Source organism: Anomaloglossus baeobatrachus, chromosome 2 (genome assembly GCF_048569485.1).
Source record: "Anomaloglossus baeobatrachus isolate aAnoBae1 chromosome 2, aAnoBae1.hap1, whole genome shotgun sequence".
In the NCBI taxonomy this organism is placed as follows: Eukaryota; Metazoa; Chordata; class Amphibia; order Anura; family Aromobatidae; genus Anomaloglossus; species Anomaloglossus baeobatrachus.
In genome coordinates, this window is record NC_134354.1 from 60,456,733 (window position 1) to 60,472,360 (window position 15,628).

A 15,628-nucleotide genomic window follows, 5' to 3' on the forward strand; every position below is an offset into this window, starting at 1 on the left:
CGTTCCAGAGTATGGGGGAGGCACAGGAGAAATCTTGTATGCGATTGTGGGAAGAGGAGATGCGAGGGGAGTAGAGAAGGAGATCTTGTGAGGATCTGAGGTTGTGTGCAGGTAGGCACCGAGAGACTAGATCCCAGATGTAAGGAGGAGACAGGTTGTGGATGACTTTGTATGTCATGGTTAATGTTTTGAACTGGAGTCTTTGGGTAATGGGAAGCCAATTAAGGGATTGGCAGAGTGGTGAGGCTGGGGAATAGCGAGGGGAGAGGTGGATTAAGTAGGCAGAAGAGTTTAGGATAGATTGGAGGAGTGCAAGAGTGTTGGAAGGGAGGCCAGAGAGCAGGAGGTTGCAGTAGTCGAGGCTGGAGATGATGAGGGCATGCACTAATGTTTTTGCTGATTCTTGGTTAAGGAAAGCACGGATCCGGGAGATATTTTTGAGTTGTAGTCTGCATGAGGTGAAGAGGGCTTGGATGAGCAGCTTGAAGGATAGAGCATAGTCGAGGGTTACTTCAAGGCAACGAGCTTGTGAGACTAGGGAGGGGAGAGTTAGCAACCATTAAGTTTGATGGATAGTTATGAGCTAAATCTATCTATCTATCTACACAGAAACAAAAGTATCCGACACTTTTAAAAGAATGGAGCAAATGTGAAAGCAGCATTCACTGCCCTATATACATGTCAAAAAGTGCAGAACCCACAGTAAGCGCTACGATGTATGCAAACATTGAATATGAGAAATGTAAACTGCTGTACAATATATAGAGTATAATTATAAAATTAAAGTACTAAGCACAGGCAGTGGTAAATATGTGTGTGCCCATCAGCCATGGCAAATTGGCCTTTCTCTGATTTCTATCAGTTATGCTTCTTCCAAGCCAAAAGTCTACAAATTTACAAATAGGAGTATCATATCTTTTTGGTCAAAGCTGAAAAGGCTGCTGCGAGCAAGGCGGCCTACAAACATGGCACAGTTACACCAGTTCTGTCAGGGAATGAGCAAAAATTCCTACCAACTATTGTAAGAAGCTTGTGGAAGGATATCCAAAATGTTTGACCCAAGTCATACAGTGTAAGGGCAATGGTACCAAATACTAATGAAATGGATGTAAACTTTTGACTTTGCAGAAAGTAATATAAATGCCTTAAAACATTCTATCTTCTCTCTCTCATTATTCTGGTATTTGACAAATAAAAATAATTTGGGTTCTTAATTGACTTTAAAAGGGAAGAGTTTATCGTGATTTCATGTCAGAAAGCGAGAAAAATCTGCAGCTGTGTCTTTATAGAAAGTGTATGTAAACTTCTGGTTTCAATGGCATTATCTATCTATCTATCTATTTAATTATAAAATATTTATATTCGTTTATATGAATATATACATTTTTTAATATTTTACTCATTTTTATTTGTTTTCCTAGTTGCCTCTGAGGGCAAAAGTACAACATGGGGAACCTTTAAAATAGTCTCAGGAGCTACATATACACCTGGCTTGCAAGACCACAACTCTACCGAATTTAAAATTCTTGCATATGATGTGCAAAAAATGGTAACTAACCTTAAAGATAAATGTATATTTTATTTAGATATTTATTTTTATTTGTTTCTTTACTGCATATTAACATAGGTTTACATGACAGGTTCCCTTTAAAGGGAACCTGACATGTGGAAAAATGTTATTCACCTTTAGGCCCGTATTACGGCATTTTGCATGCAATACAGTACATTAATTTACAGTGGAAGCGCGACACCATGCACTTCATGCACAACCGCATTTGTCCGCATGGTGTCGCACTTCCACTGTAAATGAATGTACTGTACTGCATGTGTGCCGGATCCGGCATCCGGCGAAATGCCGGATGTGGGAAATGAGCCTTAGATATGGGGTTAAGCTGCAGATAATTAGCGTTCTGAACCTGCCCGGCACCTGTACAATAAATCCTGCTGCCAATAGAAAATGAACTTTATTCCTCCCGGTACCGTTTCAGTTTCAGTCATGGAAGAGGCCCCAGCATAAGTTCAGTCCCCACTCTGTGTATGGAGAGCGGGAGTTGTAACCGCGCCCCCCACATTGACTGACAGCTGGTTCTAATGCTGAACAGCTTTCAGTCAGTGCATTTGACATATTTAGAGCCGCCGCTCTCCATACACAGAGCGGTGACTGAACCAACTGCTTCGGCGGCGCATCCATGGCTGAAACCGGAATGCTGCCAGGAGGAATAAAGCTCATTTCCTCCCGGCAGCAGGGTTTAATGTTCAGGTGCCGAGCTGGTTCAGAATGTTATTAACCTGCAGATTCCATGTGACAGGTTCACTTTAAAACTAGTTATCGCCAACTGTTCTTAGGCTTCACTGCTTGTAGATAAAAAATATTTACATTAGTACAATATTATTCTAGTAGTAATAATATGCATTAGTATAATATTACGGAAGTAATTTTTCCCTGTGTAATATAAGAAAAGAGTGTGAGCAATTAGTTGACCCTCCACATCTAATATGTTTTAATCTCATATAGATAAATTCTTATTAGTGAGCGTTTACTCAGAATATATTTAGCTGATGACTCTAAAATTATAAATTGTTAAAATTAAATAATTGAATAGAAGAATAAGTTGCCTTGCAATTATATCATGTTTGTTGTGTATATAATCTACATTTTTATTGTATTATGAAACAGATAAATGAAATTTTTCAAGCCAGTCAACTGAACTTGGAATACAGAACATCAGAAATATTGGAATTCAGGTAAGGACAGAGGTTTTACAAAATATACACATCCAATTATTTCTGGAAATTGTTTATAACATTAAGAAGAGCCTATAGTGAAATGTTTGAGCAAAATAATTTCTATTATTTGTGTATTTGAATAATAAACCCAATGCAAGCCAATGGGAAACACAATTAATTTTCAGGGCCTTGGAAGTCAGCCTGGGTGGGGTGTAAACATGCTGAAACGTATGGAAAAATGTTGAAACTGAATGTGAACAGCATGAGGAAGATGCCGCGATACATTTCTGACTCACATTTGGTTTCTAGGAATAATGTCGTCACTGTATTACATCTATTAAAAGCATGGATATAACACTTACTGAGATTCCTCACAGCTGTCACACTACTTCTGGGTCCGCTCATTTGATCTCATACATATTCAGTGCTTTCCTGGCCACTCTCTCTGCTGGCTTCTGTGATTGGTGGAGTGTAAACATAAGAAATTAATTGAGAAAATGACATATGGTCCCTGTATATTGATACCCAGCACAGATAGAGCAGACAGCTACAGGTCCCCTGTATATTGACAAAAAGCACAGAAAAAGCAGACAGCTTGGCTCTGCATCAAAATAAGAGTGACCCCCATGTGGCTTTTTAAAAATTATTTAATTAGTAATTTAAATAAACAATGTTCAGTCCCCCAATTTTGATACCCAACCAAGATAAAGCTGACAGCTGGGGGCTGGTATTTGCAGGCTGGGGAGGCCCATGGTTATTGAACCCTCAGCCTAAAAATGGCAGCCTGCAGCCTCCCAGAATTTTTACATACATTAGATGTGACAATTCTGGTGCTTTACTCAGCTCATCCCAATTGCCCTGGTGCGGTGGCAATCGGGGTTAATGACAGGTGTGATTTGTTAACAAATCACAGTTGTCATCATGCTCGAGGTTAGCAATGGAAATGGGTCTATGAGACTCCCCATTACTAACCCTGTAAGTAATGGGTATTTATCTAAATAATAGAATAATAAATAAATCTAAATAATAAAAAAAGCTGCATGGGCTCCCTCTTATTCTGATACCCAGCCATGATATCTCACACAGCTGTATCTGTGCTGGGTATCTATATATGGCACACCTTACACCAATTTTTGAATTTATTTATTTATTTTTACACTCCATTTGGGGATACAGACAGCTACTTTGAGGGCAGTCAATCAGAGATGCCAGTACACCAGCAGTCTGACTGCAGTCAATCACAGATGCTGGCAGAGACGGTGGGGGAAGCAGTGAATATGTATGAGATCTAATGAGTGGATCCAGAAGTAGAGACAGTCATGGTAAAAAACAGTAATCAGGTGCAAAACATGCTGGGAGGGATCTAGAAACTCACAAGGCGAATACTGAAATACTCGTCGAGAAACGGATATCGAAAGATCTAAATATTCGTACGAGTAATAAATAGTGCTGAATATATTCGCTCATCACTACTATAAGATTAAAAATATTTTCATATTAAATGTAACTCAAATGCGGCACACACATTTTAAATGAGTAAAATTGCAAAGTGCTTGAAAATACAATTAACTTTGCAATTTACTTCTTATTAAATATCTTATCTGTTCTCAAAAAATGTTGACCTTTTAATGCTATAATGTTCTGCTCATTGGCAGGGTTACCGGCCATCTAAGAAGTTTCCATTTTCCTCGTCAATAAGCGCATACATGGAAGTTCGCTATACAGGTTGCACGCCGCTCTGAATCTGGCCATGCTTTGCCAGCTTTGGTGCCTTTTCACTCCTTCTATGTTATATTATGTTAAGACAAATATTCTTCTGATTGTATTATTAAAGAGAGGGCAGTTCCAGACAACGTTAAGGAGTATACAACACCCTGGTAAGCAGGAAGACCGGAGGCCAGGGAGCAGTGTGCAAAGATAATGATTGAGGCAACCCCTTCAATGCAGGCGACTTACACTGATGAACAAATGTGTAACAATATCTTGAACTTTTGACTTTCAGGCTCCATGTCTCATCACCATCCACTACAGCTTTGAGTGTGAGATGACCTTCATTTTATACACAATCATCTTGGCTATCTCATACATAACTTTGACTTGCAACTATTCAGCATATGATTAGTTATGCAGATTCTTGTCATGTCACTGCATTGATATAGTTTTGCATCTAAATATCTACATTTTTATTTTTATTAATGTGTTAGTATTTTGCAAATCCGTCTTTTGCTTTCAACACTGCCGAAATCCTTCCGGGTATGCTCTCGATCAGATTCAAGCATGTCTTGACCAAAATCTGATCCCTGGTCTCTTCTACACATTAACAATGTTGGTGCATTTTGGTCGACTCACTTGGGTATGTATACAGCTTATTCTTCATCTTTACCCACAAGTGTTCGATTGGGTTGAGGTCTGGGGACTATGAGGGCCATTCCATCACCTCTACTTTAATGTCGTTGATAGAGTTGAGCGCGGTTCGCGGTTCGCGGTTCTCCAGTTCGCGGTTCGAGTTATTTTGGGGGGTGTTCTAGATCGAACTAGAACTCGAGCTTTTTGCTAAAGTTCGATAGTTCTAGTTACGTTCGAGAACGGTTCTAGCAGCAAAAAGCAGGGCTTTTTACAGCTACAGTGTGCAGGAGCCATTGCTGGCAGCCTACCAGAAGCTATTAACCAAGATAAACATCAGGTATTCAAGGAAAGCGCTTTGGTTAGTAACCCGATATTTATCCTAGTTACCTGCAGGAAGCCCACACTTCCCCGCTCAGCTCACTCCGCCCCCTCCTTCACGTGGCATGTACACATACATACACACACACACACTCACCTGTCCCCAGCCAAGCAGTCCACGACACTGACGTCCTCAGCGCTACATGACCCCGCTAGGCTCCACACACGTTGCACTCCGCCGCCAGCACACATGGATCCGCCCACCTGGCGCTCTGCACACATGGTCCCGCTAGGCTCCGCCCACCTGGCACTCCGCACACATGGCCCCGCTAGGCTCCGCCCACCTGGCACTCTGCACACATTGCCCCGCTAGGCTCCGCCCACCTGGCACTCTGCACACATGGCCCCGCTAGGCTCCGCCCACCTGGCACTCTGCACACATTACCCCGCTAGGCTCCGCCCACCTGGCACTCTGCACACATTGCCCCGCTAGGCTCCGCCCACCTGTCACTCTGCACACATTACCCCGCTAGGCTCCGCCCACCTGGCACTCTGCACACATAATCCCACTAGGCTTCGCCCACCTGGCACTCTGCACACATCGTCCCGCTAGGCTCCACCCACCTGGCACTCTGCACACATTACCCCACTAGGCTCCGCCTATCTGGCACTCTGCACACATGGTCCCGCTAGGCTCCGCCCACCTGGCACTCTGCACACATCGTCCCACTAGGCTCCGCCCACCTGGCACTCTGCACACATGGTCCCGCTAGGCTCCGCCCACCTGGCACTCTGCACACATTACCCTGCTAGGCTCCGCCCACATGTCACTCTGCAGACACGGTCCCGCTAGGATCCGCCCACCGGGCACTCTGCACACATTGCCCCGCTACGCTCCGCCCACCTGTCACTCTGCACACATTACCCTGCTAGGCTCCGCCCACCTGGCACTCTGCAAACATGGTCTCGCTAGGCTCCGCCCACCTGGCACTCTGCACACATGGTCCCGCTAGGCTCCGCCCACCTGGCACTCTGCACACATGGTCCCTCTAGGCTCCGCCCACCTGGCACTCTGCACACATTACCCCGCTAGGCTCCGCCCATCTGGCGCTCTGCACACATGGTCCCGCTAGGCTCCGCCCACCTGGCACGCTGCACACATCGTCCCGCTAGGCTCCACCCACCTGACACTCTGCACACATTACCCCGCTAGGCTCCACCCACCTGTCACTCTGCACACATGGTCCCGCAAGGCTCCGCCCACCTGGCACTTTGCACACATTGCCCCGCTAGGCTCCGCCCACCTGTCACTCTGAACACATTACCCCGCTAGTCTCCGCCTACCTGTCACTCTGCACACATGGTCCTGCTAGGCTCCGCCCACCTGGCACTCTGCACACGTCCCACTAGGCTCCGCCCACCTGGCACTCTGCACACATGGTCCCGCTAGGCTCTGCCCACCTGACACTCTGCACACATTACCCCGCTAGGCTCCGCACACCTGTCACTCTGCACACATGGTCCCGCTAGGCTCTGCCCACCTGGCACTCTGCACACATTGTCCCGCTAGGCTCCGCCCACCTGACACTCTGCACACATTACCCCGCTAGGCTCCGCATACCTGTCACTCTGCACACATGGTCCCGCTTGGCTTACCTGCGGTGATGAAGTCCTGACCTCAGCCCTGTCCCTGTCCTCCATGGCCGCCGCTTGTCACATCACCTTCTCTCGCTTCCGACCCGAGACTGACTAGCGGTGACGTCACGGGCCGCTCGCGATACTTGGCTGTGTTGAAGTGTGATTGAAGTCAGTGTGCAGGAGATCAGCGCAGGTAATGTACCTCGCTGACAGCAGCACTTGTCATCCCCTGCAGTGACCTAGGCTGACCCATTGATGTTAGCTCAGGTCACTGCACTGCTCTCCCAGCCAATGGGGAACATCCTGCTCTTCATTGACTGGGACAGTGTGGATCGTCATGGGAACCCCTTGGATTACACCAGACCTGGATTTGTTTTTCTTTCTAATAAATTGGTTAAAGAGAGAATGTATTGGGGAGTGTTTTTTCAAATAAAAATGTGTTTGTCATCTATTTTTTTTTATTACTGACTGGGTTGGTGATGTCGGGAATCTGACAGACGCCTGACCTCACCAACCCCAGGGCTTGGTGCCAGGTGACATTACACATCTGGTATTAATCCCATATATTACCCCGTTTGCCACCGCACCAGGGCACGTGATGAGCTGGGGCGAAGCACCAGGATTGGCGCATCTAATGGATGCGCCACTTCTGGGGCGGCTGCGGCCTGCTATTTTTAGGCTGGGGAGAGTCCAATAACCATGGACCTCCCTAGTCTGAGAATATCAGACCCCAGCTCTCTGCTTTACCTTGGCTGGTGATCCAATTTTGGGGGGACCCCTACGTGTTTTTTTTTTAAATTATTTATTTAATTTAAAATAACAGCGTGGGGTGCCTCAGTTTTGGATTACCAGCCAAGGTGAAGCTGCCAGCTGTGGTCTGCCGGCTGCAGCCGTCTGCTTTACCCTAGCTGGCTACAAAAATAGGGGGAACCCTACGTCATTTTTTTTTTCATGTTTTTGGCTAAATACAAAGCTAAGCACCCCTTAGTGCCACATGAAAGGCACCAAAGGGTGCAAAATTACAAAATGCAGGAGAGTGGGACATTATGTGTCTTTCTGCCATTATAATGACAGAAAAGACTGATATGAAGTGTACAAGCACAAGAAAATCACCAGAGCACTCTGCGCTGTGAAAAGCAGTAGAAAATGGCACTGGAGTGAACATGTGACCGCCTCATGTAGGATGAAGCTATAGATCCTGGGTAAATTTATGTATTTTCCCCCCTTCAGTTTTTTTGCAGTACGCAAAAAAAACAGAAGGCACATGGATGAAAAACAGATGACATACGGACCGTCTACGGAACGGAAACGGATGCCACATGGATGCACCCGTGAAAAAAAACTGACTGTTTTTTGCAGACCGCAAAAATGGATCGGTCGTGTTAATGTAGCCTTATTCTGATCTGCCGTTTATAAACAGCAGGCAGAAATAAGTGAATAGCGCCCCCCAGCATCAGAAAATCTCCGGGGTTTCAGGCGTAGCTGAGACCCTGGAGATCATGATTCAGGACGGTTTTTCCGGTCCCCGCTCACGTGATCACCGGTATACACCATACACCGATGATCATGTTACAGTAAATGACAGTGTCGGTAAAAAATTATTTATCTCCCATCTGGCATAAACAAACATGATAAATCTCCTACCCGGTCCCCCGGTGTCGCCAAAGTGCCCCCCCTGATGCCCTCCCAGAAATCCAAGATGGCCGCGCGCACAGCAGCGCGCCGGCCGCATTCACCCTACTCTTCTGATTTCTGTCGCATGTGCCATGGTCTTCTGGTGGCTCAGTTGTTAGCACTGCAGTCTTGCAGCGCTGAAGACCTGGGTTCCATTCCCATCAAGGACACCATCTGCAAGGAGTTTGTATGTTCTCCCCGTGTTTGCGTGGGTTTTCTCCGGGTACTCTGGTTTCCTCCCACACTCCAAAGACATACAGATAGGGAATTTAGATTGTGAGCCCCAATGGGGACAGTGTTCCCAATGTATGCAAAGCGCTATTGGATTAATAGCGCTAAATAAATGAATGAATTATTATTATTACTGCAATGCCCTGCTCATGAGGTAAGGAACATAATTGATCAGGAGAGCTATATACTACATTTCAAAATGGAGGCATTTGACTTTATAGTTGCCCTGCTGAATGACTACCAAACATGAGAGTCCGTTATACGCCACAATAAAACACATCTAAATAGCGAGCTCTGTTGTTTAGTATTCAGTCAGCTGGATAACTGGACTTAAAGGGGTATTCCATCTCCAAGATCCTATCCCCAATATATAGTAGGTGGAATAGCAATAATATCAGCAAATACCAAGATTTGGAATGTAGAATAGTTCTCCTGATTAGGCATGCCCTTACCTCATGAGCAGGGCATTGCAGCTTTGGTAGCAACCGTTACGACATGGATTCTGCTGCTGTGGACCCGGGGAGAGTGGGTGCAGATTCATTGCACCCACACTTCTCACATGGAGGGTCTGCACTCCTAGAAAATGGGGGATACGTTCCCGTTTTTTCCTTACAATAAATTTGTGAAACAGGGAATGTTTTGGGGAGTTTTCTTTCAAATACATTTTTTTTGTCTTTTTTTTTGATAGTACTGACAGTTTGTGATGTCAGGTATCTGACAGACGCCATGACATCACAAACTGCTGGGCTGGATGTCAGGTGACTTTACAACTAGTATCAACCCCATTTATTACCCCGTTTGCCACTGCACCAGGGCACGGGATGAGCTGTGGTGAAGCGCCAGGATTGGCGCATCTAGTGGATGCGCCACGTCTGGGGTGCCTGTGGCCTGCTATTTTTAGGCTGTGAAGGCCCAATAACTATGGACCTTCCCACGCTGAGAATACCAGACCACAGCTGTCCGCTTTACCTTGGCTGGTGATCCAATTTGGGGGGGACCCTACTTTTTTTTTGTAATTATTATTATTTATAAAATAATTATAAAAAAAGAGCCTGGGGTGACCTCCACATTGGATCCCCAACCACGGTAAAGCTGCCAGCTGTGGTTTTCAGGCTACAGCCGTCTGCTTTACCCTAGCTGGCTATCAAAAATGGGGGGACCCAACATCATTTTTTTTTAACTATTTTTTAAATAAAAAAAATTAATGGGCTTCCCTGTATTTTGATTGCCAGCCAAGGTAACGCCAGGCAGACGGGGGTGGCAACCCATAGCCTTCTGCTTTATCTGCACTGAGAATCAAAAATACCGCGGAGCGCTACGTCATTTTTTTTAAAGATTTATTTTTACAGCACTGTCATGTCAGGCAATCAAAATACAAGGAAGCCCTTTTTGTTTTTAGTTATTTAAATAAATAATTAAAAAAAAATATATATGGGCTCCCGCTGCATTTTTTGTATTGCTAGCTAAGGGTAATCCAAGCAGCTACTGGCTGCTAACCCCCACTGCTTGTTGTTACCTTCACTGGCAATGGAAAATCGAGGGAAGCATTTTTTTATTTTTTTTGCCAAAAAACTACAAAAAAAATGATGTGGGCTTCGCCATATTTTTGTATGCTAGCCAGGTACAGCAGGTAGGTACGGGCTGCCTGTAACTCCCAGCTGCCTATGTGTACCCGGCTGGGAACTAAAAATATAGGGAAGCCCTTTTTTTAATTAATTCATGAATTTTATGAAATAATTAAAAAAAAAAAAAAACGACGTGGGCTTCGCCCCATTTTTGTGTCCAGCCGGGTACAACTAGGCAGCTGGGGATTGCAATCCACAGCACAGGTTAGCCCGAGGTTTCTGGGCCCCTCTGCTGCGAATTGCAGTCCGCAGCCGCCCCAGAAAATGGCGCTCTCATAGAAGCGCCATCATCTGGCGCTGTATCCAACTCTTCCAACAGCCCTGGTGGCTTGTTGGGTAATCATGAGTTAATACTGGCTTTGTTTTACTAGCCAGTATTAAGCCAGAGATTCTTAATGTCAGGCACGTTTGACCCGGCCATTAAGAATCTCCAATAAAGGGTTAAAAAAAAACACCACACAGAGAAAAAATACTTTAATAGAAATAAATACACAGACACATTAGAGACTCCATCTTTATTACCCCCTGTCAGCCCTCAACGATCCATGGTCTTCTGTCTTCTTTCCCCTTCAACACATGCAGCTCTGTCTGCTCCATCAGACAGCACAGCTGCATGGGAGAAAGGACACTGTGCTCCGTGCAGAAATCACTCTGTGAGAGTGACCACAGGCTCCCGGCTGTAAGCGGTGGCACGGGTTGCCATAGCAACGCTGCTCCGATCACGTGATTCCGGTGCCGCTGCGTGCTGGTAGCGGGACGTCCCCGTCACCGCTACCAAGCGCGTTGCTATGGCAATGGTGATCTCCGTGATTGACCGGCTGTGTCAGCCGGTCAGGAGCCGGCTTCTGCGGACACTGGTAACTACGATAAACATCGGGTAACCAAGAAGCCCTTTCCTTGGTTACCCGATGTTTACCGTAGTTACCAGCATCCGCCGCTCTCTCGCTGCCAGTGCCAGCCCCCTGCACACATAGCCAGACTACACATCGGGTTAAATTAACCCGATGTGTATTCTGGCTAGGAGTGGAGGGAGCCAGCGCTAAGCGGTGTGCGCTGGAAACCAAGGTAAATATCGGGTTAGTTACCCGATATTTACCTTAGTTACCAAGCGCAGCATCGCTTCCACGCGTGCTGCTGGCTGGGGGCTGTGGTCACTGGTTGCTGGTGAGATTTGCCTGTGTGACAGCTCACCAGCAACCCGTGTAGCGACGCTCCAGCGATCCCTGCCAGGTCAGGTTGCTGGTGGGATCGCTGGAGTGTCGCTTAGTGTGACGGTACCTTAAGGGAACGGGGAAGCAGAGCGGGGAGTCGAGCTAGAGCACCGTGTAACAGAGATGCAATGACAGGTCCTACATGACGCGTCATAGTCATGTGACCAGTCTGTAGCCAATGAGATAACAAGCACGTGACTGGTCACATGGCTATTTTTCACGTCACGATAGGTCCTGCATCACTGCTGGCAGTGCTGGTTACCGGGAGGATTCAGCGATCATCGGATGGAATAGCGGCAGGAGACAGAGTGTAGGAGGGATCGCGGGAACCGGTAAGTGTTATGGCAATGTTTATTAACTGTATGTGTACATTTATAATGTGTTTTTATGTGTTTGTGATTGCCTCCTATTGTTCCCTATGCGGTTCGAGTTCAGTTCGTTGAACGTTCGCCGAACCGAACTCGAACGAGACCTCCGTTCGGTGAACCGAACTTGAGCCGAACCACGGCCAGTTCGCTCATCTCTAGTCGTTGAATCATTTATTTGCCAAACTCGACGTACACTTTTGGTCATTATCCTATTGAAAAACTATCTTTCTTTTCATAGCTATAGTACTCGAGTATAGGAATTCTCTCTTTTTGAAGAATACTCTCATATAGCTCAACATTGGGACCACCATTAATCCTGGTGAAGAATTTAACTCCTTTGGATGTGAAACAATCACATATCATCAGGCTTCCTCCACTGATCTTAACAATCCTTTCAATTTCTTGATTTGTTAGCCCTTTTCTCTTGTTTCTTCCATACCAATATGCACCCATCAGAGCCTAGTCTATTGACTTTAGACTTATCGCAGCAAATCACCCAATTCAAATATTCTCCTGTCCACTTACTTTACTTTTTTGCAAACTCGAGCCAAAGCTTCTTTTGATGATATTAAAGTCATGACTTCTTCTTCTTTCTTCGCGCCACCATTTCAGACTTGTGTAACGTGCATCCCTGATGCTTGCCTTGATGTCTCTGATCTCACTATTACGAAGAATACGAGTCACCTCCACTTCTGTGTTTGTCAAGCCAGAACTGTTAGACATTGTGAAGAGTCGACATGTTGACTCCAATATTCTGCCTGAACGTCCGCTTCTTGGCTTTTGAATAGATAAATCAACTTCATTTTTTATTCTTTCAACTGTCATGGCACTCACATGATGCAATTTAGCAATTTTCTTGGCTGAGATACCGCTATAGATGATCTTGATGATGCTGTTTCTCTTTTCTTGGGAAATCTTCTTATTGGCTGCTCCTCAATTCAAACCAGTGACCTTTTCCTTGGGAATTAACCAAGTAAAACACAATTTAGGGAATATGAGAACAGGTTGCAATTTGTATTATACAAGAAAAAAAAGATTTTTCCATTACCAGGAGCAAAACAGTAACAATGCAGTGACATGACAAGAATTTGTATAACTAATCATATGCTGTGTAGTTGCAAGTCAAATTTATGTATGAGATAGCCAAGATGATTGTCTATAAAAGGAAGGTGGTTTCACATTGGAAGCTGTATTGGAAGGTTATGGAGCTTGAAAGTCAAAAGTTCAAAACATTGTCACCATTTTGGTTGTCAGTGTATATGCAGCATATTGCTCGTAAAAAATAGCCAGGAGCACCAGTCACAATTCTAGCAAATACCTTCAATTTGAAATGTAGCATAGTTCTCCTGATTAACTACATTGCTTAACTCATGAGCAAAGCATTGCAGATAAGGTATTCATGGTTATGAATACACACAGTTAGTTGCTAGTGGTCAAAACCATGAATATCCAAGCTACTGCAATGCCCTGCACATGAGCTAAGCAACGTAGTTAATCAGGAGAACTATACTACATTTCTAATTGGAGATATTTTCTAACATTATTATTATTATTATTATTACACCTATTAGTTATTGGGATGGGATGTTGAAGATGGGAATAACCCTGTAAGTATGTATAGATATATAAAAATAAATTAATGCAATATTTTTAGGTGACTTTATACTAGTTAAATATAAGAAGCAATATGTAAAACAATAGGATTGGAGTAAACTTAGAGAAGCTAAGCATGGGATTAGGCAAATTTAAAACAGGCACATGTTTTACTACAGATTTGGTGAGCATTAAAAATGTTGGATAATTTTGGACTCATTTTTTGCTCCACAATTGTGTTGAATATCATCAATAAAATGTAAGCAGTTTAGAAGTTTAGATGAAATTATTACCCTTTACTTCTGAACAGAATCTAGTGAAGCACAAAATTCTACAAAACATTTGATAAATCTGGCGCACAGGCTGTATGACTGCTATGGTGGTGAAATGTTGAACCACAAATCTAAATATTTTGTTATAGCGACTCTTCTGGTAAATAATAGCATTTTCGCTGTACATTTGTTACATTAATTGTTTTTTAAAGGGAGACCTAGTGATGAAACACGAGGAGCTTCTTGTCCCAAATCTGCAATAGAGAGGAGTCGAAAACTCCTTGATCTTATTATTATATTCAGGCATATCAAGCAAAATGATGGTTGGCCAGTCATAATTTACTAAATGATTGAAGGTTGGGAAGGGGTTAAAAAAGTCAACTAAAATCATTTTTTCTTGGCCCATCTTATACTTTTCCTTCAGATACAGGTCCTCCAAATGTCTTTTCTATATTCTATTTTCTATCTTCCTTCTGTATTGGTCTTCCTTTCAGTAGGCTCCAAGTCATTAGATGAGGTGCAACATACATCAATGACTTGTGTCATGCCCTGCATGGGCGCATGCGGCACGAACCATGCCAATGACTTTCACCACCCCTTTTGTGATGATGTGGTGAATAGGGAATTATAAAAATTCATAAATTATAAAAATAGTGAATAGTGAACAGCTGCAGGGAAGATATAGGTAGAGGAAAGAACATAGAGGCTTAAAAACAGAAGACCTAATTGGAGGACTTTTAGCAGGACATATACTTGGAATGGTCAAGGATTGGTGAACATCAGATTGATTTATTAACCCCTTCCTGCCAATTCAATTTGTAACAAATTTATTCAATGTAATTCAAATTTTCACCCTGACTTGAGCAAATCAGACCAAATAGAGTTTAAGGAGATTCGCTCGTCTAGTGTGCAACAACTTAGACTGCCTTGTGTCAAGGTTCCACTATGCGGAGCATTTTGCATTTGGAATGCTTTTGTCACTGCTCCACTGTGCAGAGCATTTTTCATTTGAAAATGCTCTGCTATGTGTCTTGTGCACTTGCTGACAGGTTATCTTTCAGCACTAGGGTCCACGCTGGTTTAGGGAAGTGCCTTCACAGATGCACCTCGTTCCTGGTGATTACTCTTTTTCTTTATTTGGCTTGCTCTGTCTGAACTTTGCCAGTCATACTTCCTGTTTGCTTACTGTGCTCTTGGCTTCTGTCTGGTGTAAGTGTTCTGATCTTGGCGTCTGACCTCAGACCTATTCCTGGCCACGTCTCCGTCTGCTCCCAGAACCATATACGTTACCTCCCGGCTTCTGACCTCAGACCTCTTCCTGACCACGTCCCTGTCTGCTCCCTGAACCTTACATGTTACCTCCTGGCTTATGATCTCGGCTTGTATGACTACCCTTCAATTCATACTGCTCATAGTGTCTAACATCACATCTTTCCTGTATGTTGTAATGTATACAATGTAATGCAATGTGTAAGAATGTATTTATGTAATGTAATGTATAAGTTTCCAGTTTGATAATAAAAGGGAAAGTTCAAAATGGAATATTTCTATAACCTATTATAGTCCTACAGTAGATTGGGGGTCTTTTTCAGTACAATGAGTGATGTTCGCTTCTTTAGGTATGT

At 44.2% G+C, this 15,628-nt stretch overlaps 1 protein-coding gene across 1 annotated transcript in view; it reads left to right on the forward strand.

The window, feature by feature from the left end:
• TMPRSS15 (transmembrane serine protease 15) overlaps positions 1–15,628 on the forward strand; it is a 447,907-nt gene that overhangs the window by 11,395 nt on the left and 420,884 nt on the right. The window contains exons 2-3 of the mRNA XM_075333062.1: positions 1,422–1,549; positions 2,678–2,745. Coding sequence (XP_075189177.1) covers positions 1,422–1,549; positions 2,678–2,745 — 196 coding nt within the window. The remainder of the gene's footprint in view (positions 1–1,421; positions 1,550–2,677; positions 2,746–15,628) is intronic.